We start from the raw sequence: 24,341 nt of genomic DNA on the forward strand, positions 1-24,341 counted from the left end.
TACAAAGAGCACTAAAAATTATTAAAAGCATATCTATTTTGAGCATAACAGCACAAAGGGACCGTGTCTTTGGGAGATGTTTGCTTCCTCTGTGATGTGTCAGAACTACAAATCTAAGCAAGAAAATTATTTGCAGCTTTCTTGAACACATTCAGCGCAGAATCCAAAACCTGCCCCACACATCAAACCACACATTATTTTCTGCTTGAATTTGTATTATTTGACTTTGCAGTGTCTTTGTGTTGAACCAGGTCTTCTTTGGAACCTGTCCTCAGAGGAATCCATTCAACCCGATCTGCTGCGTCAGGCTCTGCCTGTTCTCACTGAGACAGTGCTGCAGCCGTACGCAGACCACTCAACCATCGTGTCTGATTTGGAGTGTCGTACAGAGACCTTCTACAATGTCACAGGATGTCTCCGGTGAGTAGAACTCACTGCTCTTTTTTTTTAATTGAAAGTGGAAATGTGGGCAAATGGTTTTGAGAAGAACTCTCATGTTCATTTTTCCCCCCTGGCTGAAACAAGTTTGCCATTATACATGCTATATACACAGTAGTTAATTTCTATGGGACAGCAAAATAAAGTTTCACACTCAGTGCTGGCTGAAGGAACAACAACAACAGCAACAAAGAACAGCAGAGATAAATATTTAATTCGCTTGAGTGAAAAATAAGTACTGCTTTGATTTTTGGTGCAAATATTTAACCGTGTTTCATTTATATGCTTCTGTGTCATCTCATTGTATTGTCTGTGGCGTTTGCTATAGGCGTACCCTAGAAAATCTCTCCTGCTCTTGTGAGACGAGAAATTATTCTGACTCATGTGTCACATTATCATAATTGTGAGACTAAATCATTCCACACATTGTGAAAATGGAGGGAAATTTCTTTTGAAGTTCAACATCCTGGGGCTGTACTGAGGGTGTAGCAGTTGTATGTTCACACCAGCCACATCATTTACCAATACTAAAAAGACCTCTTTCACTGAACACGATATTTTATCTCTACTCCGAGAAAACCGGTGATTAGGTCTGATTGTGTGCAAAGAAACATCCAGCCCACCAAATATATCATCAAAAATTTCCAATGTCAGAGTGCCACACTAGTGTTAAATTCATCTCATCTCATCATCTCTAGCCGCTTTATCCTTCTACAGGGTCGCAGGCAAGCTGGAGCCTATCCCAGCTGACTACGGGCGAAAGGCGGGGTACACCCTGGACAAGTCGCCAGGTCATCACAGGGCTGACACATAGACACAGATAACCATTCACACTCACATTCACACCTACGGTCAATTTAGAGTCACCAGTTAACCTAACCTGCATGTCTTTGGACTGTGGGGGAAACCGGAGCACCCGGAGGAAACCCACGCGGACACGGGGAGAACATGCAAACTCCGCACAGAAAGGCCCTCGCCGGCCACGGGGCTCGAACCCAGGACCTTCTTGCTGTGAGGCGACAGCGCTAACCACTACACCACCGTGCCGCCCTAGTGTTAAATTAACTTTGTTATATATTAAATTAAATTAGTGTTAAGTGTGTGTGTGTGTGTGTATATATACAGTGGTGCTTGAAAGTTTGTGAACCCTTTAGAATTTTCTATATTTCTGCATAAATATGACCGAAAATTTCACACAAGTCCTAAAAGTAGATAAAGAGAACCCAGTTAAACAAATGAGACAAAAATATTATACTTGGTCATTTATTTATTGAGGAAAATGATCCAATATTACATATCTGTGAGTGGCAAAAGTATGTGAACCTCAAGGATTAGCAGTTAATTTGAAGGTGAAATTAGAGTCAGGTGTTTTCAATCAATGGGATGACAATCAGGTGTGAGTGGGCACCCTGTTTTATTTAAAGAACAGGGATCTATCAAAGTCTGATCTTCACAACACATGTTTGTGGAAGTGTATCATGGCATGAACAAAGGAGATTTCTGAAGGTTACAAAACCATCTCTAAAGAGTTTGGACTCCAACAATCCACAGTCAGACAGATTGTGTACAAATGGAGGAAATTCAAGACCATTGTTACCCTCCCCGGGAGTGGTTGACCAACAAAGATCACTCCAAGAGCAAGGCATGCAATAATTGGCGAGGTCACAAAGGACCCCAGGGTAACTTCTAAGCAACTGAAGGCCTCTCTCACATTGGTTAATGTTAATATTCATGAGTCCACCATCAGGAGAACACTGAACAGCAATGGTGTGCATGGCAGGGTTGCAAGGAGAAAGCCACTGCTCTCCAAAAAGAACATTGCTGCTCGTCTGCAGTTTGCTAAAGATCACGTGGACAAGCCAGAAGGCTATTGGAAAAATGTTTTGTGGATGGATGAGACCAAAATAGAACTTTTTGGTTTAAATGAGAAGCATTATGTTTGGCGGAAGGAAAACACTGCATTCCAGCATAAGAACCTTATCCCATCTGTGAAACATGGTGGTGGTAGAATCATAGTTTGGGCCTGTTTTGCTGCATCTGGGCCAGGACGGTTTGCCATCATTGATGGAACAATGAATTCTGAATTATATCAGGGAATTCTAAAGGAAAATGTCAAGACATCTGTCCATGAACTGAATCTCAAGAGAAGGTGGGTCATGCAGCAAGACAACGACCCTAAGCACACAAGTCATTCTACCAAAGAATGGTTAAAGAAGAATAAAGTTAATGTTTTGGAATGGCCAAGTCAAAGTCCTGACCTTAATCCAATCGAAATGTTGTGGAAGGACCTGAAGCGAGCAGTTCATGTGAGGAAACCCACCAACATCCCAGAGTTGAAGCTGTTCTGTACGGAGGAATGGGCTAAAATTCCTCCAAGGTAGTGTGCAGGACTGATCAACAGTTACCGGAAACGTTTAGTTGCAGTTATTGCTGCACAAGGGGGTCACACCAGATACTGAAAGCAAAGGTTCACATGCTTTTGCCACTCACAGATATGTAATATTGGATCATTTTCCTCAATAAATAAATGACCAAGTATAATATTTTTGTCTCATTTGTTTAACTGGGTTCTCTTTATCTACTTTTAGGACTTGTGTGAAAATCTGACGATGTTTTAGGTCATATTTATGCAGAAATATAGAAAATTCTAAAGGGTTCACAAACTTTCAAGCACCACTGTACAAAAGTCTTAGGCACCCTATTTTTTTCAAACTTTGTTATAGATTTCTATTTTATAATTTCTACATTATTGAGTCAGTACAAAAACATTTTTGATTTCAAACGTTCGTTTTCCAGCACAAAATTAAATGTGACAAAAAAAAAAAATTTTGTATCGGAACAGCATTTCCGATACAAACGAAACAAAAAAAAGAAAACATAATGAAGGCTACTGGGTTTTGCTGCAAAATTAAGAAGCGAGTGTGACAGTGAAAGTGTCCAGAAGAACTGTAGCTGGTTCTGTAAGATGCTCAGTAAAACCTACAGCTCATTTCCTTATGAAACTGCACTCACTGTACCTGAGACTACTATTATTTTTAAAGCAAGGGGTCGTCTCACACCAAATACTGACTTTGTTTCATTTATTATGGCTTACTGCTGTTTCTAGTATTTTTTTTAATGTTGAAACATTTCATTTAATTATTTTTAAGGCATTTTTGGTTGAAAGGATTTCTTTTCATGTGCCTAAGACTTTTGCACTGTACTATATACAGGGTTAGTCAAGATTATGCTTATATATCAGAAAGAAAATGATGCTATGTAGTTATTTGTTAATGTTCTTATGCTATTGCTACCTGTTTACTCTTCTTACCAACAGAAATCTGAGTTCTGGAAAACTGCCTAATCGTCAAGCTTTGCGCAACTGTGAGGGCCTGATTGACTCACTAGTCACACACATGCAATCCTCTGTGGAGAGCAACAATCTGGATAATAAGGTATTATTCTCTGCTAACCGGGATGTAGTTTCCATTCTCACTAATGGTAAATAGATAATTTCCTAATATGCAGCTAAGAGGATACGGTAAACTAAAATCAGAGGTTAAAACTTCACCTCTGGAAAATTAGTGTTTCGGTAAGATCACAGGATCTTAGATGAACTGTTTAACCATTACAGTGACAAGAACATTTTATTGCTAGTTTCGCGTCTGGCTTTCCGTCAGGTTCATCAGGAACATCGCTGTTTGTACTCATTGTAACAAAAATGTGCAATATAATTCACATGGCCTGAAGTGCATGTCATTAAAATACATCAAGCAGAAAATGGTTTGCATGTCCTAACAAATGTTCTTTCTTCTGTTATTTGCCCACAGTCTGTGGAGAACTGTGTGTGTGTTTTGCACAACCTCACTTATCAGCTGGAAACTGAGTCACCTGCAATGTTCAGTAAGATAAATGCACTGGAATTGGCTTCTGAAACCCGTGCTAGCTCCGCCGACACTGGCCCTATCGGCTGCTTTAGCAACCAGAGCCGCAAGATCCAGCAAGAGGTCGGTTTACTTCCAGCAATTTCCAAAGTTCACTGAAGTGTTTTGATTAAAGGCACAACAGCAGATCAGTTAGTGGCACTTTTCATTGATAAAAAAGTCTGATTTACAATTCTGGAATAATTAAACTTTATTTATTTACTATACAGTTATTAACACCTACGTTTATTTCAGGTCAAAATAGTGTATTTGACATTTTTATTAAAATTAAAATATTTTTGCAGCGCATATATGATCCTCCAGCATATGAAAGGGCAGTTTGTGGTTGTTTATGAGCATTATGAAATATTGTTTATATTGCTTATAGATCAGTTAAATGCACAGTAAAAACAGCTGCTAAGTCGGGAGCAAACCGGGAGGTTTAAGTCACTACCTTGCCATGCAAAACACCATCAGAAAGGAAAATATAAGTCAAGTGGATGCGATGAATCAGTACCATGTCTTATGAGTCGTCTGTTGTGTTTTTGTTGTCTTGAAGAGCAACTGCCAATACCCGCTGATGGATGATTTAGCTCCCAAAGGCAAGAGCCGGCTTGTTCATTCAAAGACACTTGAGTCGTATCTGCATCTGCTGAGCTACAGTCAGAACGAAATCACTCAGGGGGCATGTGCTGGAGTGCTGCACAACCTCACCGCCAAGAAGGGCATAGTAAGATCTGATTTTTAACCCTTCTGATTGCTTACTGCCTAGCTATTAATATACTGTTTTGCCTGGTACCACCTCTCTTTATTAGGGACACCCAAGTTAGGACTGAAAAATTGGTTCATTCATTGTTTGGCCAAATGAGAAATCTCATCTCATTATCTCTAGCCGCTTTATCCTGTTCTACAGGGTCGCAGGCAAGCTGGAGCCTATCCCAGCTGACCATGGGCGAAAGGCGGGGTACACCCTGGACAAGTCGCCAGGTCATCACAGGGCTGACACATAGACACAGACAACCATTCACACTCACATTCACACCTACGGTCAATTTAGAGTCACCAGTTAACCTAACCTGCATGTCTTTGGACTGTGGGGGAAACCGGAGCACCCGGAGGAAACCCACACGGACACGGGGAGAACATGCAAACTCCGCACAGAAAGGCCCTCGCCGGCCACGGGGCTCGAACCCAGACCTTCTTGCTGTGAGGCGACAGCACTAACCACTACACCACCGTGCTGCCCCAAATGAGAAATATTTTCATCAAACATCTTGCTGTTTCAACTGTTCTAATCCAGTTTGTGACTTCATAGTTGTTCATGATTGTTCAAACAGCAACAGCATGCCATCAGACAAATTCTTCACCAGTAAGAGTCCAGAACTCTGGCAAAATCCATTTGTGTAAATTGACCTGTTTTTTCTGTTCGTACACAAAATGAGCACCATTATAAATGGCCCAGTGTTTATCATTTTATTTTCATATCAGAAATATAAATATAAGAGCAATATGAAGTCAAGTCAACTTTATTGTCAAATATGCTATACATATTTGGGGGGCACGGTGGTGTAGTGGTTAGCGCTGTCGCCTCACAGCAAGAAGGTCCTGGGTTCGAGCCCCGTGGCCGGCAAGGGCATTTCTGTGTGGAGTTTGCATGTTCTCCTCGTGTCCGTGTGGGTTTCCTCCGGGTGCTCCGGTTTCCCCCACAGTCCAAAGACATGCAGGTTAGGTTAACTAGGTGAGGGCCATATGTATATTATCATGTGATATTTCATGCCACCCTCGATAAATAAAGTTCATTATTATTACATGCTCAACATACAGAACAGATGAACTTTCAGTCCTCTCTGACCCACGGTGCAAACAGGCAATGCAATAAATAAAAACAGAATAATTGAAATAAACAGTAGAAACACTCTAGATAAGAACTAGACATAGACTAAACACTTATATATATATATATATATATATATATATATATACACACACACACACACGCATGCATATATATATACACACACACACACACACACATATATATATAAATTGGAGCAAATAAACAGTAAAGGGCACTTGAGGTATAGCAGGTAAACATGAAATAAGCAGTATAAACAATAAACTAATAGCTGTTAAGGTGAGGTAGTGCGGAATAGTGCAAATGAGCGAGGTAAAGTGAAATGTGCAGTCTCTGAGTTCAGTGTGTTAATGAATGTTGAGTGTGTGTGTGTGTGTGTGTGTGTGTGTGTGTGTGTGTGTGTGTGTGTGTGTGTGTGTTGGGGGGGAACTGTGAGGGTGACACGTCAGATGCTGAAGGGGGGGCAGGGGGGTGTGCGAGCAGAATCTGTGGGAGGGGGGAGGAGGGGCAGAACAGGGAGGGAGTTGAGCCTCCTGACCGCCTGGTGAAAGAAACTGTTCTTGAGCCTGCTGGTTTTGGCCCGGAGACTCTGCAGTCTCCTCCCCGACGGCAGCAGACTGAAGAGGCTGTGAGATGGGTGGGTGGGGTCACCTGCAATCCTGATGGCTTTGCAGGTGAGGCAGGAGTTATAAATATCCATTAGAGAAGGGAGAGAGACACCAATGATCCTCTCAGCTGCTCTCACGATGCGCTGCAGAGTCTTGCAGCAGGACACGGTGCAGGTGCCGTACCACACGGTGATGCAGCTGGTCAGGATGTTCTCGATGGTGCCTCTGTAGAAAGTGTGCATGATGGGGGCCGGGGCTCTTGCTCTCCTCAGTTTGCGGAGGAAGTGCAGACGCTGTTGGGCTTTTTTGGCCAGTGGTGCGGTGTTGTTGCTCCAGGACAGGTCTTCAGAGATGTGCACACCCAGAAACTTGGTGCTGCTCACCCTCTCCACTGCAGCACCATCGATAGATAGTGGAGCATGCTGGGTGTGCTCTCTCCTGAAGTCCACAACAATCTCCTTCGTCTTCTCCACGTTCAGGCGGAGATTGTTGTCCTTGCACCACATGGCCAAGCAGCTCACCTCACTCCTGTAGATTGTCTCATCGCCACTGTTGATGAGACCCACCACAGTCGTGTCATCCGCAAACTTGGGATAGGATGCAAACTTGGGAAAAGGCAAATTTAAGAATAGAGTATAGCCTGCATATCTGTTTGTATGCTCAAAATGCTCAAATTTTTTGACAGAAAAAATTAGTTGTCTTTTCATAGCAAATTATTCAGCTAGATAAGTCTACATAAGTTTAAAAGTGACAACAATATTTCTCTGTATTTTTTCTAGACCACCCATTCAGATTCTTACAATGATTGTGACCTCCAATTTTTTTCCAGGATTAAATGATGTGGTTACAATAATCTATTAGTTACGCATTGCACCCAATACTGCTCCTTACTTCAGCAGATATCACACAAGTTTAGTGTCAGAGTTGTGTGTACCGGTAACTGAGACACACCTAGGTTTTCAACCAAAGCTCCTCCACGTACACGCAACTCATGTGCAACAGTCGGAGGAGTGATTTATTAAATCCCAATTCAGGTTCACTGAAAAAAAATAATAAAGCAAAATGTTTATCATTGAGACGAGTGCACTGACCAATAAAGAGATAGATAGATAAACAAACATATTAGCAAATTGACAGACATAAAATGCTTGATTTCGAATGTTGTGTTTTCAAGATTTGAAACAGCTTGGGAATATTGATTTTTTTAAAAAAAATAGAATCGTTAAAATGCAATAAAAATTAAGAAGCAGAAACATAATACAGCATTTCAGTTTTATGATTGTCACCTCATTCATTCATCTCATTATCTCTAGCCGCTTTATCCTTCTACAGGGTCGCAGGCAAGCTGGAGCCTATCCCAGCTGACTATGGGCGAAAGGCGGGGTACACCCTGGACAAGTCGCCAGGTCATCACAGGGCTGACACATAGACACAGACAACCATTCACACTCACATTCACACCTACGGTCAATTTAGAGTCACCAGTTAACCTAACCTGCATGTCTTTGGACTGTGGGGGAAACCGGAGCACCCGGAGGAAACCCACGCGGACACGGGGAGAACACGCAAACTCCGCACAGAAAGGCCCTCGCCGGCCCCGGGGCTCGAACCCAGGACCTTCTTGCTGTGAGGCGACAGCGCTAACCACTACACCACCGTGCCGCCCTATGATTGTCACATTAGTTATATTTTTCTTGTGCGTATTGTGTGCCCACTGCAAACAGAACATTTATATAAACACACTTTTTCACAAAGGGAAAGGGAAAATGACCTTTTTTCATTTACCTGCTCTTTGATCATATAATGCTTCATACTTGACCTCCCTTCCAGTTATTTTTAATTTGGCTAAGAAATGAAAGCTACTGGATGCAGTGGAGTCCAGCACAGAAAATACTGAAATATTTGCAAGAAACACATTGACAACATCCTAATCTATATATTTTACCTACTCTCTGATCATATAATGCTTCATGTTTGAAAAAAAAAATTGGCTCAATGATAACAGGGCTGATAATTAATCAAATGCAATTCAGGCTTCACTAATTCTGCTGAAAATATATAAAAAATAATTACTGTGTACAGTACCAGTCAAAAGTTTGAACACACCTGATTTGATGTTTTTTCTTTATTTTTATTCATTAAAAGAAAGAAAGCACAACTTTATTCATCACACACTTGTGAAATTCCTCTCTGCATTTAACCCATCTGAAACAGTGAACACACACATGCACATACCCAGAGCAGTGGGCAGCCTTGCTAACAGCGCCCAGGGAGCAGTTGGGAGTTAGGTGCCTCGCTCAAGGGCACCTCAGCCCAAGGCCATCCCATATTAACCTAACCGCATGTCTTTGAACTGTGGGGGAAACCGGAGCAAACCCACGCAGACACGGGGAGAACATGCAAACTCCGCACAGAAAGGCCCCCGCCGGCCACTGGGCTCGAACCCAGGACCTTCTTGCTGTGAGGCGACCGTGCTAACCACTACGCCACCGTCACTTTATGTCTTAAAGTAATGATGGATGTCGTTTCTTTTTACTTAGTTGAGTGGTTCTTGATATAATATGGATTACTACAGTTGTGGAATAGGGCTATTTACTGTATTTTTACCTCGCCCGGGACAGAGTCCACCGGGGGCAAGGTATTGTTTTCAGTCGGGTTTCTTTCTTTTTTTGTTTGTTTGTTAACGATATTATGGGAAAACGACTGGATCAATATTCATGAAACTTTCAGGATAGATGGGCATTGGTCTCAAATAGAACCTCCAAAATTTTGAGGGTCATCCGGTCAAGGTCACCAAAAAGGTCAAAATCATTTTTGTTGTGGCTACTGCCTCATCTAGAGCCGCTAGCCACTATGTCATCGTGTTGTAAGAATGTAAGAGTGTAACGATTGCGCACTGCACATGTACATACACATGTTCCAGTTAAATTGGCCGGTGAGTGTTTACAATTCGGTTCACCATTTGAAATAAATAGACAAGACTAAAGAAATCACTTTCAGACATCACACATCACATCACATTATCTCTAGCCGCTTTATCCTTCTACAGGGTCGCAGGCAAGCTGGAGCCTATCCCAGCTGACTACGGGCGAAAGGCGGGGTACACCCTGGACAAGTCGCCAGGTCATCACAGGGCTGACACATAGACACAGACAACCATTCACACTCACATTCACACCTACGGTCAATTTAGAGTCACCAGTTAACCTAACCTGCATGTCTTTGGACTGTGGGGGAAACCGGAGCACCCGGAGGAAACCCACGCGGACACGGGGAGAACATGCAAACTCCGCACAGAAAGGCCCTCGCCGGCCCCGGGGCTCGAACCCAGGACCTTCTTGCTGTGAGGCGACAGCGCTAACCACTACACCACCGTGCCGCCACTTTCAGACATGTTTATGCTTATTACAGAAGGAAAGTGCATTCCACTGAGCTCTAGCCCCGGCCATTTCAGGGAAATAAGAGTTTTGGTCATGGTGACAGCTTGTGTATGCACAGCAAAATCCCCAGTGTTGAATTAACACCCAGAGTGTTTATATAGATCCAATTGGACCCAAATTAACTCTGAAAGTGTTAATTCAACACTGAGGAATTTGCTGTATGTCAGCATCGGTTCGGAGGTTTCAGTTTTGAAAACTGTAAGAGGTAAGAGTAGAATAATATAAAGTACAACACTTGGTATATTTTACTTCTGTGATTTTTAAATTGTTCATTTTTGGATTACGCTTCGTTTTTGTGGCTACTGCCTCACAGATTAAATATATATATGCTATATTTACTGTATGGACATGGTATCAGAAAACAATTTTATTTATAAGCAGTAGCCACATGTACCCATAGGGTACCTATTTTTTTTTTCGCGATATCTTCCTTCATATTCTTCATAAGTGCTACCAGGCAAGGTTTGTTTTGCCTGGCATCACTTGTTATTATTTGCTGCTTACTGTTTGGTCTGAAACTCATTAAGAAGGCAAGAAATTGCAGTAATTAATGTTTGACAAGGCACCTGTTAACTGAAAAGCATTCCAGGTGACTACCTCATGAGGCTGGTTAAGATAATGCTAATAGTGTGCAAAGGAAGAAGGCTTTATTTGTCACATGCAAATTAAGTGAACACACACACATAGAGCAGTGGGCAGCCACACTACAGCACCCAGGAAGCAGTTGGAGGTTAGGTGCCTTGCTCAAGGGCACTTCAGCCTAAGGCCATCCCATATTAACCTACTGTAACCTGCATGTCTTTGGACTGTGGGGGAAACCAGAGCACCCAGACAGACAGAACATGCAAACTCCACACAGAAAGACCCCCGTCGGCCACTGGGTTCAAACCCAGAACCTTCTTACTGTGAGGCAACAGTGCTAACCACTACGCCACCGTGCCGCCTACCAGGGAAACACTGGCTACTTTGAAGAATCTAAAATATGAAGCATATCTTGTTTTTTTAACACTTGTTTGTTTACCACATAATTCCAGATATGTTCCATAAGTTATTTTATAGTTTTGATGACTTCAGTATTATTCTACAATATATAAAATAGTCAAAATATAGAAAAACCTATGAATGAGTAGGGGTGTCCGAACTTTTAGCTGGTATTGTAAATAAGACTTGAAGTTAAGTTTTAGATTATAAAAACATACACAAGTATTTAAGTGGAGCTTGCTAATTAACAGTTATTCCACGAAATCGAGTCGTGCATGAGCTGATAGCCGAGTTGGCTAAGGCTGTGTACGACGAGATTGAGTGGAATAACTGTTTTATTCTATCCACATTCACTGGATTTTGAGAAACAAAGCATTTTTATTTTTTGCAAATTTGATAGATAAAAACTTTATACAAAACATCCGACAAAATCATTTCCACTTAGAATGTAAACAAATGACAGTAGCAGTTTGTGAAAAATGCTATCATAATAATTCTTGAAAAATAAAGAAGATATGTTCTTACCATCAAATACTTTTATTCCATATTTTGTTGCTTTTTTTCTTTTTTGGGGTTTTCTTCTTCTCCTTTAGGGTTTTTTGGCAGTTGGCAAACCAACTTAAAGGTATATTTGGGGGGGGGGGGGCTATATTCTTTTAGCTATTTCTGTTTCTTTTAAATACTTGATAACAATTTTCGGGGGTTTGTTTTCGAGTAGAGTTTTTATTTCTTCCTCGGTTGGTTCAGCACAGGCCCGGCGCCAGGAACAGTTTACTAAGGGGGCAATTAGAAATCGCAAGGGGGCAAATATTTTTCATATAGTGTGTAGTAGTGATGGTGGTCTGACAACGTGTTTCAAACAATTAACTGCGCCAACCACAAAACCACGGCCCCGAAGGTTGCTTTAGTACGGGAAAATCATGTGACATATTACCAGGGCAGTTGCGCTTTATCAACACCCGTGCCCACCTGTTACCCCTCCCCTCCAATTTTCTCACAGACACGCGTTACAACCGGAAAGATGCCAAACATAAAACAACACACACAAACCTACAGGCAAGTCCTTTAAATTTAAAATACATACAAATAGATCCTTTCACCGGCCTGCCTGTGTCATCTTGGTCAGTGGTGGCCGATGTGCTGGGCTCTGCATACTCCACAGTGTGTTTTGACACAATCCATTTTCTTATATCCATTTTGATGCCATCTAACACACGGTCAGCAGCAAACTACGAGCTAACCGCCAACACTCTCAAAACCCTTTGCCTACATGTACAGCGTCAGCAATGAAAGAGTAACAATGTGCAACGTAAGAATCATAACAACCAATCAGATTTGTTCTACCGTGCCAGTTTTAGTAGTGATTTGTGTGAAATGTATTTTTGTGCAATGCGCAACCACTTAATATTTCGTATTTGAAAATGCAAATTATTAATACGTCTATAATACATTATATTTTCATAAGAAAACAATTAAGTGATCTGAGTCTCCGTTGAGGGGGCGGGGCTGTAGCCACGAGGGGGTGATGCCCCCTTTCGCCCCCCCACGGCGCCGGGTCCGGTTCAGCAACATGCTCCACCATTTTGTTTTTCTCTTCTCATGGTATATGAGCTGATAGCCTAGTAGTAGAGTAGCCAATCAGAATGTGCGATTGCTCATATCCAATGAATGTGGATAGAATAATGTGTGTTATCTTGTGTGTACATTTTAGGTGTCAGATACATTGAGTCACATCATCGTTCAGAGGCTGAATGGTATACATAGCATCTCTCCACATCTAGAGTCACAGAATCTTACCCTGAGGAACAGCATCAGCACACTGATAGGGAACCTGTCTCGGACTCCACAGCTGCACAGAGCTCTGGGTAAATTAACTTCTATTTACATTTGCTGTATTTGACACCTTTAATATTTCATTGTCCTCTTAGAAAAAATAAACATGTTTTAAAGCTAGAGTGATCAGCATGAGAGTAAAGAAAGCAGCAAGATCAGGGAGGCATTCAAATACTTTCTGGCTCCATGCGAGAGTTGATGATTACCACAAAGTTGGGAGGGAGTCTGTTTTTGGGTTCGTAGGCAACACTTAGTGTTTTTAAAGTAATGCAGGAAGCTACAGTAAGCCAGTGAAAGGGACAAACATGGCAGAGGAGGAACATTCACACACAATACACATTTCCATTAGTGCTATAAAGCGTGTGATTTATTTAATTGTACAAAGTTTTCAGAGCTGGTTTAACTTGTGGTCTGACACACTCTTAGCCTCAAATGTCGGCGTGAGTTTTACCTGTTATTGTAATTTAGCCTTTGCACTGCTGACTGGCATTGTGTTTGTGTGTGTATCACTGTTGCTGATAGTAAGTTGTGCTGTACAAATTAGTTTGGCTTGTGCTGCACTCCTAGTTGCTGGCAAGATGTAATATTAATTTACTCTGTACATATGTTGAATTGCTGGTTGCATGATTTTTTGTCTGTTGATAAATTTTGTCTGTTTTATACAATCTTAGTCTGTTGTGTGTTCTTATCTTGTTACCTCCACCAATTTTGTTGGAGGAGGTTATGTTTTCGCCTCTGTTTGTATGTCTGTTCCCAACATAACTCAAAAAGTAGTGAATGGATTTTGATGAAATTTTGAGGAAACACTGGCCATGGGCCATTAGCTTTTGATGCAAATATGGATATGTATTTGGATCCAGGATTTTTTTGGTCTTTCCCCAAAGTAACGCAAAAACTAGTGATCAGATTTTGATGAAATTTGGTGTCCTGCTTTACGATTATCCTAGATTCAAGTGATTTGATTTTGACGTTGAGACTATGTGGTTTGGTGGAGGTATACACTCTACCAAGTGCCCTTCTAGTTATATCCTGATACTTGCTGGTAATTAGCTGAATATGAAGTTTGATATTTGAAGTGTTTGATTGTGATTTTAATCTATCATGTTTTTATTGTTGGCTGGGTTGCACTGTGCTGCTGGTAAAAGTTTGCGTTGTGAAATATTAATCTGTTTTATGTTAAACCGTTAGTCAAAACTGTTTGCTTGGTTGCATGATTGATATTGATTTTGCTTTGTGTATGCACACCAGCTCGTCAGGCTCTTCCTGGTGTTATCAAGACCTTGACATCTGACTATACTCCTGAGTCTGATAGTGCCATAGCAGCGGCCTGCCACACGACAAACAACCTGCTGAGGGGAGAACCAGAACTGGGGAAGAAATTTCTAAGCAATGGCCTGATCAACTCACTCAATAATATGAGTAACAACCTGTGAGTATCTTATTTAAAAAAAAAAGTTCTACTGGTCGTGAGACAACATATGTTAACATACAGTACTGTACAAAAGTCTTAGGCACCCTATTTCTTTTTAATTACAAACTTTGTTATAGATTTATATTTTATAACTTCTACATTATCAAGTCAATACAAAAATATTACAAGATTACAAACGTTCATTTTCCAGGACAAAATTAAATGTAACAGGAAAAAAAATGTTTGTATCTGAGCAGCACATTACATAAAAGAGCATTTTTAAAATCAAAAAGTAAACATACTTAAGGCTGCTGGGTTTTGGTGCAAAATTAAGAAGCGAGTATGACAAGGTGTCCAGAAGAACTGTAGCTGGTTCTGTAAGATGCTCAGTAAAACCTACAGCTCATTTCCTTATAAAACTGCACTCGTTGTACCTGAGAATACTATTATTTTTAAAGCAAAGGGTCGTCTCAGGCGGTACGGTGGTGTAGTGGTTAGCGCTGTCGCCTCACAGCAAGAAGGTCTGGGTTTGAGCCCCGTGGCCGGCGAGGGCCTTTCTGTGTGGAGTTTGCATGTTCTGTCTGTGTGGGTTTCCTCTGGGTGCTCCGGTTTCCCCAACAGTCCAAAGACATGCAGGTTAGGTTAATTGGTGATTCTAAATTGAATGTGAATGGTTGTATGTGTCAGCCCTGTGATGACCTGGCGACTTGTCCAGGGTGTACCCCGCCTTTTGCCCGTAGTCAGCTGGGATAGGCTCCAGCTTGCCTGCGACCCTGTAGAACAGGATAAAGCGGCTACAGGTGATGAGATGAGAGGGTCGTCTCACACCAGATATTGACTTTGTTTCATTTATTACGACTTACTGCTGTTTATAGTATTTTTTTAAAATGTTGAAACATTTCATTTCATTATTTTTAAGCTATTTTTGGTTTACAGTATTTCTTTACATGTGCCTAAGACTTACACAGGACTGTGCATGTTCTGATGTGCACTATTTTTCACAGAGCCTTGCCGAAGGCCAGCAAGGCAGCAGGCGTTCTCCTTCATAACCTCTGGTCTGACAAGACTATTCAGGGTTTCCTCAAGAAGGTGAGTTATTCAGTCAGTGCTTTAAAATCTAAAGATGCTTTTACACCTTTATTCTACCACAAATCATGATGCCCTCAGTTTGCCTAACAAAATAAAGCTGTTCTTCTTTCTTTCTTTCTTTCTTTCTTTCTTTCTTTCTTTCTTTCTTTCTTTCTTTCTTTCTTTCTTTCTTTCTTTCTTTCTATTTCATTTAGTTTTGTTTCATTTGTTTAAACCAGAAGCTTATAATAATTACCAGAGCTAATGCACAAAACCTCAAAAGTAAATTTTTTTTTGACAAGACAAGGCAGCATTTCTCATGCAAATGGATCCCTGATCGGAAGTTAAAGTTGGACTGGATTTCTGTATCATAACATCAAGAAAAATCTGTTTTATCCACTCTGTGACGTACAGTACCTCATGACATATGTCTCGTGCATACGTACTTCAACAGTGGTGAGACAGCCAGTCATTAAGCTTCCTGAAAGCACATTATTAAAAGTTATAGAGTCATGTAATGTCTGACTCCTGGACAGATCTGAGAGTCCAGAGAAAGATTTTATGGCAGAATAATGTAGTATCCAATTAGTATATAAATTTATTGCACTATTTTTGCTGTTAAAAAAAAATTGAAGTTAAAGTAAGCCATACCAGACAAATAGATTGGAATTCAAATGATGATATTAACATCTCATATGTACACTCACCATCCACTTTAATAGGAACACCTGTAAATGCATACAGTTATCTCATCAGCCAGTCATTTGGCAGCAGCACAATGCATGCAGATACAAGTCAAGAGCTTCAGTTGATGTTCATATCAAACATCAGAAGGCAGAAAAAGTGTAATCTATGACTTTAACTGCGGCATGGTTGTTGGTGTCAGACAGTGGTGATCTGTGGATATCATGGGCACAAAGAGTTGAAGACTGGAAAAAAAAAATCACATGATTTTTTTTTTTTTTCTAATCTTCAACTGTCCAGTTTAGGTGAGCCTGTTGCCATGATCCTCTCAGATTCTTGTTCCTGGCTGAAAGGAAAAGAACCTGACGTGGTCTTCTGCTGTTGTAGCTCATCCACTTCAAGGTTTGATGTTTTATGCTTACTGAGATGCTTTTCTGCTCACCACAGTTATAAAGAGTGATTATATGAGTTGTGATATATTCTTCCTGGCAGCTCGGATCAATCTCTCTTACCAACAAGGTGTTTCCACTCATAGTGACTGTTGTGTGAGTGTGTGAAATTCCCAGGAGATCAGCAGTTTCTGAAACACTCAAACCAGCCCGTTTGGCACCAACAACCATGCCACTCTCAAAGTCACAGAGATCACACTTTTTCCGCATTCTGATATTTGATGCGAACGGTATCTGAAGCTCTTGACTTGTATCTGCATGTTTTTTTTTTTTTTTGCATTGTGCTGCTACCACAAGATTGGCTAATTAGATTCTTCCATGAATGTGCATGTGTTTCTGTTAAAGTGAATGGTGAGCACATGTTATTCATTAACTTTCTATACTGCTTATCCTTTGAAGACAGCAGGTGAGCTGAAGCCAGTCTATGGCCCTGTCCACACGGCAACGGATTCAGGTGAATCTGATAAAATTGTTTATCGTTTCGGACTGGCGTCCACACGGCACCGGTGTTTTGGGTGCCCCAAAACGAAATCTTTTGAGAACGGGTTCCAGAGTGGAAAAATCTGGCAACGGTGCCGTTGCGAAGTCGTCTGGATGAGTAGAATGGATTTGTTTACGATGACGTCACAACCACATGACTGTCAGTGCTTCACACCGGGTAGAAGTGTAATGAACTCGATGCGAGTTGTCAACAAATCCTATAACTTGGTTCATGAAACGCGCTTACAAAATATTTTCACTGTGAATATTTATTGTGTAATGGTGCAAAGTGAGAGAGAGAGTGAGAGAATAGCCCTTAGGGCAGAGTCTTTAGTCCAAACACTGCGGAAGGAGTACCAAACCGCGAACCGCCCGTGCGCTTTCCAAAAACAATCCCGCCAGCAAAAATAGGAAAAAAAAAAGGAGCGATCTCACCTCTTCAGATGTTGGTTTAAGTCCGACAATACATTCCTCAAAAAGGGTGTAGAAGAACAAAGTAATCCATCAACGTGTAGCATTCAATTTATTCCGGACCATTAAAGAATTCTGGAGGATATCAGAATGTTGGCGTACCGGCTTCCATCTACCCCCATTCATTCCTCTTTCCGCGTCTTTCGTTTTACGCTACTGATTAATAATCAAAACTTTATGTGGCTAATGCTATAGAAGAAGGGGTTTATGCGCATGCGTCTACTTCTTCTATTGTTCTGGTGTCTCCGATGGGACCGTCTTACAGCGCACGTAGAGGTGTGGCATGTGTATTGCATCGTTTTCAGCAAGCGTTGCGTTGCCATATGTACCTGATATTTTACTGATCCGTTGCCCATGTGGACGCGATATTTAAAAAAAAAAAATCTCGTTGCCGTTGTCGTGTGGATGTAGCCTAAGTTAACACTGGGGGTATACCTCGGACAGATCACCAATCTATCATGAGGCTAACACAGAGAGACAGACAGCCATTCACACTCAAATTCACACTTATGGGCAGTTTAAAGTCTCCAGTTGATCTAATCTGCATGTCGTAAGACTGTGGGAGGAAATGGGAGCACCTGGAGGAAACCTGTGCACACAAAAAGGCCCCAGTCGGTTGGCAGGTTTGAATCCAGAACCTGCTTGCTCTGAGGTGACAGTGGTAACCACTACACCACTGTGCCAACCCTGAGTATATGTTAATGTCCCAATTACAGTACATACTTTTAAAAAATAGCCTTTTTTTGTTTTTATAACATCATTTTAAGTTCAGCAAAAATAAAAGAAATACATGCAAAAAGATGATGCAATTTTTCAGTCTGTTAATCATACTCAGCTACTACATAAAATAATCTTTAGCTGTAGTCTAACGACAATAAACTTGTAGTATACCTTCCCATTTACGATGCAGTGCAGTTGTTTCATCTTTTACAACCATGCGGTTGAATGCTCAAAACCGATAGATCAGAAAGTGTGCATTATTTCTGTATAACAGCATGGTTTTGACAGTAGTCCCAGCTGTAACCTGAACAATAGGTTAATATCTTATTATATCTAAATTAATTGGGTAATATTAATGCACTCATTCTGATGCGTTATTGTTTATATAGTATCAGCTCATTCGCAGGGATTTGTACAGCAGACATAATTGAAGGTTAATCTCATCTCATTATCTCTAGCCGCTTTATCCTTCTACAGGGTCGCAGGCAAGCTGGAGCCTATCCCAGCTGACTACGGGCGAAAGGCAGGGTACACCCTGGACAAGTCGCCAGGTCATCACAGGGCTGACACATAGACACAGACAACCATTCCCACTCACATTCACACCTACGGTCAATTTAGAGTCACCAGTTAACCTAACCTGCATGTCTTTGGACTGTGGGGGAAACCGGAGCACCCGGAGGAAACCCACGCGGACACGGGGAGAACATGCAAACTCCGCACAGAAAGGCCCTCGCCGGCCACGGGGCTCGAACCCAGGACCTTCTTGCTGTGAGGCGACAGCGCTAACCACTACACCACCGTGCCGCCTAATTGAAGGTTAATAATAAGTGAATTAAAAAAAACATGTTGTTTAACAAAGTAAAATGTATAATCGTCAGTGCGGTGACATTTTTTTAGAAGACGTTTATTTAACATTCATTAAAGGATTCTTGGTTTGCACTTTGTAACAGTCAAAAACTCCCAGCTCAGGAAAGTCTTCAGGACAAAGGAGTTTATGCTTTACATTTTCTTGGTAGGGCGGCACGGTGGTGTAGTGGTTAGCGCTGTCGCCCCACAGCAAGAAGGTCCGGGTTCGAGCCCCGTGGCCGGCGAGGGCCTTTCTGTGCGGAGTTTGCATGTTCTCCCCGTGTCCGCGTGGGTTTCCTCCGGGTGCTCCGGTTTCCCCCACAGTCCAAAGACATGCAGGTTAGGTTAACTGGTGACTCTAAATTGACTGTAGGTGTGAATGTGAGTGTGAATGGTTGTCTGTGTCTATGTGTCAGCCCTGTGATGACCTGGCGACTTGTCCAGGGTGTACCCTGCCTTTCGCCCGTAGTCAGCTGGGATAGGCTCCAGCTCGCCTGCGACCCTGTAGAACAGGATAAAGCGGCTAGAGATAATGAGATGAGATTTTCTTGGTATAATGACAGAGAGAGAGAGAGCAGAAACTAACTTGTCTCTTGGACGTGCCACAACATTATATCTAACTTTGAACATTTAAAGTGCTGATGACACGTTTTTGACATCTTTGGCGATGTTTTATAACATAAAAAGTAATTCCCGATGATCCATATATTAATTCACGAAGGCGCCTATTTTACAAGTTATGATAAAAAACGCAGCTATTTGGGCAAATTTGACAGGGCTGCAGCACCCAGGGGACGGAGGAGGAGGAGGGGCTATATGACGTCAGTGAAAGAACCTTCCTCCTAACTTACCAGTTTGTTGTTGATGCGACAGGTGTTCAGTTTGTCATTATTAGTATTATTATTATTATACATTATTTTATATATATATATATATATATATATATATATATATATATATATATATATATATATATATTAGTTATTATGCCTTCGCGTTGTGTTGCCGGCTTTTGCTCCAAAACCCACAAGGATGGGGTAAGTTTATTCAAGTTTCCCAGAGATCCCGAGCTGCATGCGAAGTGGGTGAAGCAAGTCAGGCGCACTCGTGACAAGTGGAAGCCCTCACCAACATCCGTCCTGTGCTCTGAACACTTCGATTTGGATTGTTTTGACACCCTTCCCAGCTTAAAAGAATCTCTTCGGTGTTCAGTTCAGCACAAACGTGTGTTACTACCATCAGCAGTGCCTACACAGTGTTGCCAGATTGGGAGGTTTACCGCCCAGTTGAGCGGTTTCAAGTGCATTTTGGTGGGTTTTGAGCATATTTTGGGCTGGAAAACGTCAGCAGTATCTGGCAACAGATACTGCTGACGTTTTCCAGCCCAAAATATGTTCAAAACCCACCAAAATGCACTTGAAACCACCCATTCTGGGCGGGATTCCTCCCAATCTGGCAACACTGCCAGTATTCCGGAGGGGGTCTACTAGTAGCTATGCCGGATCCAAAGACAGTCCTCCTGTCAGAACATGTGTTGTGAAACGACATAAGATAAAGGTACGTAGAGCTGTAGATTCTACATGATAATCATAAATGTAATCATAAAGTCGGCGTGATATCAGTCATGTATTTGCTTGTGAAAGCTTGCGGCTTTCATGTAACTGCCGCCTAGCAATGAGAGGCAAAGGGTAAAGAGGGTAGGCTATCATAGATTCTATTCGGAAGAGATCAACACAATTCTAGACTCCCAGAAGAGGAAGAGCTAGCACTAGAGAGTTCACCGGCGTTTTCATGCACCATTTCCATTGAGTAGAACCAGAGTAGAACCATAGGATGTCTATGAGTAGAACAGCCAGTGAACCGCAGCGTGTTCTCCCGCTGACGTCACAACATGGCCGCGAGCCACGGACCCAGTTTTCTTGCGCTGTGCAATTAAAAGTTGGATATTTGCGTAACAACAGCTTCTTTTCACGTAATTATAACAGAAATCTAACATGTTTGCCATGTTGTATAGTTTATTTAAGAAATTGCATAGAGTCATGTTCGTGTCATCAGCCCTTTAAAAAAGCACAATGCATCATCCATTTACAAATTAAACATTGCGCTTGTTGTCAAATGGCATTAATATAAGTGGAATAAAACAATCCAGACCAAGCACTTCTACGGAAAAATGCACTAGAGATGTACACTGGCAGAAATAGGGGTACAGTAGGAGTCCATTTCTGTCCCCCAAGGTACAGTCTACATGAATGTACCCCCTAGGGCTGATTATTGGACCTCAAGGTAACTATGTGTACCTTTTCAGGGTTTAAAAGGTACATATATGTTCCCAAGCAGTATATAAAGAGTACAAATAAGTTCCCCAGTGACAAGCCATTGTACTCCTAAAGGTACAGTAATGTACAGTGGTGCTTGAAAGTTTGTGAACCCTTTAGAATTTTCTATATTTCTGCATAAATATGACCTCAAACATCATCAGATTTTCACACAAGTCCTAAAAGTAGATAAAGAGAACCCAGTTAAACAAATGAGACAAAAATATTATACGTGGTCATTTATTTATTGAGGAAAATGATCCAGTATTGTATATCTGTGAGTGGCAAAAGTATGTGAACCTTTAGGATTAGCAGTTAATTTGAAGGTGAAATTAGAGTCAGGTGATTTCAATCAATGGGATGACAATCAGGTGTGAGTGGGCACCCTGTTTTATTTAAAGAACAGGGATCTATCAAAGTCTGATCTTCACAACACATGTTTGTGGAAGTGTATCATGGCACAAACAAAGGAGATTTCTGAGGAGCTCAGAAAAAGCGTTGTTGATGCTCATCAGGCTGGAAAAGGTGACAAAACCATCTGTAAAGAGTTTGGACTCCACCAATCCACAGTCAGACAGATTGTGTACAAATGGAGGAAATTCAAGACCATTGTTACCCTCCCCAGGAGTGGTTGACCAACAAAGATCACTCCAAGAGCAAGGTGTGTAATAGTCGGCGAGGTCACAAAGAACCCCAGGGTAACTTCTAAGCAACTGAAGGCCTCTCTCACATTGGCTAACGTTAATGTTCATGAGTCCACCATCAGGAGAACACTGAACAACAATGGTGTGCATGGCAGGGTTGCAAGGAGAAAGCCACTGCTCTCCAAAAAGAACATTGCTGCTCGTCTGCAGTTTGCTAAAGACCACATGGACAAGCCAGAAGGCTATTGGAAAAATGTTTTGTGGAAGGATGAGACCAACATAGAACTTTTTGGTTTAAATGAGAAGCGTTATGTTTGGAGAAAGGAAAACACTGCATTCCAGCATAAGAACCTTATCCCATCTGTGAAACATGGTGGTGGTAGTATCATGGTTTGGGCCTGTTTTGCTGCATTTGGGCCAGGATGGCTTGCCACCATTGATGGACCAATGAATTCTGAATTATACCAGTGAATTCCAAAGGAAAATGTCAGGACAGCTGTCCAGGAACTGAATCTCAAGAGAAGGTGGGTCATGCAGCAAGACAACGACCCTAAGCACACAAGTCGTTCTACCAAAGAATGGTTAAAGAAGAATAAAGTTAATGTTTTGGAATGGCTAAGTCAAAGTCCTGAACTTAATCCAGTCGAAGTGTTGTGGAAGGACCTGAAGCAAGTAGTTCATGTGAAGAAACCCACCAACATCCCAGAGTTGAAGCTGTTCTGTACAGAGGAATGGGCTAAAATTCCTCCAAGCCGGTGTGCAGGACTGATCAATAGTTACCGGAAACGTTTAGTTGCAGTTATTGCTGCACAAGCGGGTCACACCAGATACTGAAACAAAGGTTCACATACTTTTGCCACTCACAGATATGTAATACTGGATCATTTTCCTCAATAAATAAATGACCAAGTATAATATTTTTGTCTCATTTGTTTAACTGGGTTCTTTTTATCTACTTTTAGGACTTGTGTGAAAATCTGATGATGTTTTAGGTCATATTTATGCAGAAATATAGAAAATTCTAAAGGGTTCACAAACTTTCAAGCACCACTGTACTTTATTTTCTGAGAGTGTAGTAGCACCCCACTTGTGCATCATGGTGCATGACACACATCTGGTGTGCATTATTTTTGTGTAACAGCATGGTCCAGAGCTAACATAATAATCTCAGCTCACAATGTAAACAAATGCAAAATAAAATACCTGCAACTAAGATTCAGGATGCAGAGAATACTGTACATGGAGCTATTGGAAATTGTTATTATATGGTGGTGGTTTAAGTGGAATAACACAGTCCAACTCCAAATTGCTCTTATAATTTTACAAAGCATAAGTGTACCTTTTATAGGATAGATATTCATGAAAGATCAGATACAGATCAAAGGACTCCAGGGAATATTTTCTTATAGCTATCTGAGAACAAGAGATAATATAAAAGTGTGATGAACGTTGATAAGGATAATTATTTATTCCACGAAATCAAGTCATACATGACCTGATAGCTGAGTTGGCTATAAGCAGTGTAAGACAAGATTGAGTGGAATAACTGTTTTATTCTATCCACATTCACTGGATTGTGAGAAACAGAGCATTTTTATGTTTTGCAAATTCGATAAATAAAAACTTTATACAAGACGTCCGACAAAATCATTTCCGCTTAACGTAGCAATTTGTGAAAAAATGCTACAATAATAATAATAATTCTTGAAAACTCCGAAAAGATACTTTCTTACCATCAAATACTTTCATTCCATATTTTGTTGCTTTTTTGTATTTTTGGGGGGTTTTGTTTTCAAGTAGAGTTTTTATTTCATCCTCGGTTGGTTCAGCAACATGCTCCACCATTTTGTTTTTCTCTACTCATGGTATGTGAGCTGATACCCTAGTAGTAGAGTAGCCAGTCAGAGCACACGATTGTTCATATCCAGTGAATGTGGATAGAATAACTTGTGTTATAAGTGCCAGACTCTTTTACACTCAAGATAAGACACACAAAGAATGCTGTGACTTGTATGTTTGTAGTCGTGTTTTTACTCCCTGCTCCTGATGGATTATTTGACATCCAATAAGAAAAATGTGAATTCCTTCATCACAAGCATGAATATTTATCAGTATTGTTTGGAAGACATCTAACTTTGGATCCTTGTTTCATTTCATGCCTCAATCTTGACCCTGATAGACTATTCCTAAGTG

At 41.2% G+C, this 24,341-nt stretch overlaps 1 protein-coding gene across 2 annotated transcripts in view; it reads left to right on the forward strand.

Annotated features, from left to right (window-relative positions):
* The window catches only part of pkp1b (plakophilin 1b), a 42,057-nt gene that overhangs the window by 12,464 nt on the left and 5,252 nt on the right, over window positions 1-24,341 (forward strand). Inside the window, exons 6-13 of one of the 2 annotated variants that reach the window (XM_060919333.1) lie at window positions 252-420; window positions 3,755-3,872; window positions 4,248-4,424; window positions 4,900-5,070; window positions 12,936-13,089; window positions 14,306-14,486; window positions 15,473-15,557; window positions 16,521-16,544. In XM_060919333.1, coding sequence (XP_060775316.1) covers window positions 252-420; window positions 3,755-3,872; window positions 4,248-4,424; window positions 4,900-5,070; window positions 12,936-13,089; window positions 14,306-14,486; window positions 15,473-15,557; window positions 16,521-16,529 — 1,064 coding nt within the window. In that variant the 3' untranslated portion in view covers window positions 16,530-16,544. Of the gene's footprint in view, window positions 1-251; window positions 421-3,754; window positions 3,873-4,247; window positions 4,425-4,899; window positions 5,071-12,935; window positions 13,090-14,305; window positions 14,487-15,472; window positions 15,558-16,520; window positions 16,545-24,341 lie in introns of those variants that run through there. The other variant, XM_060919332.1, reaches the window with a different exon arrangement.

This window comes from Neoarius graeffei, chromosome 4 (genome assembly GCF_027579695.1).
Source record: "Neoarius graeffei isolate fNeoGra1 chromosome 4, fNeoGra1.pri, whole genome shotgun sequence".
Classification (NCBI taxonomy): domain Eukaryota; kingdom Metazoa; phylum Chordata; class Actinopteri; order Siluriformes; family Ariidae; genus Neoarius; species Neoarius graeffei.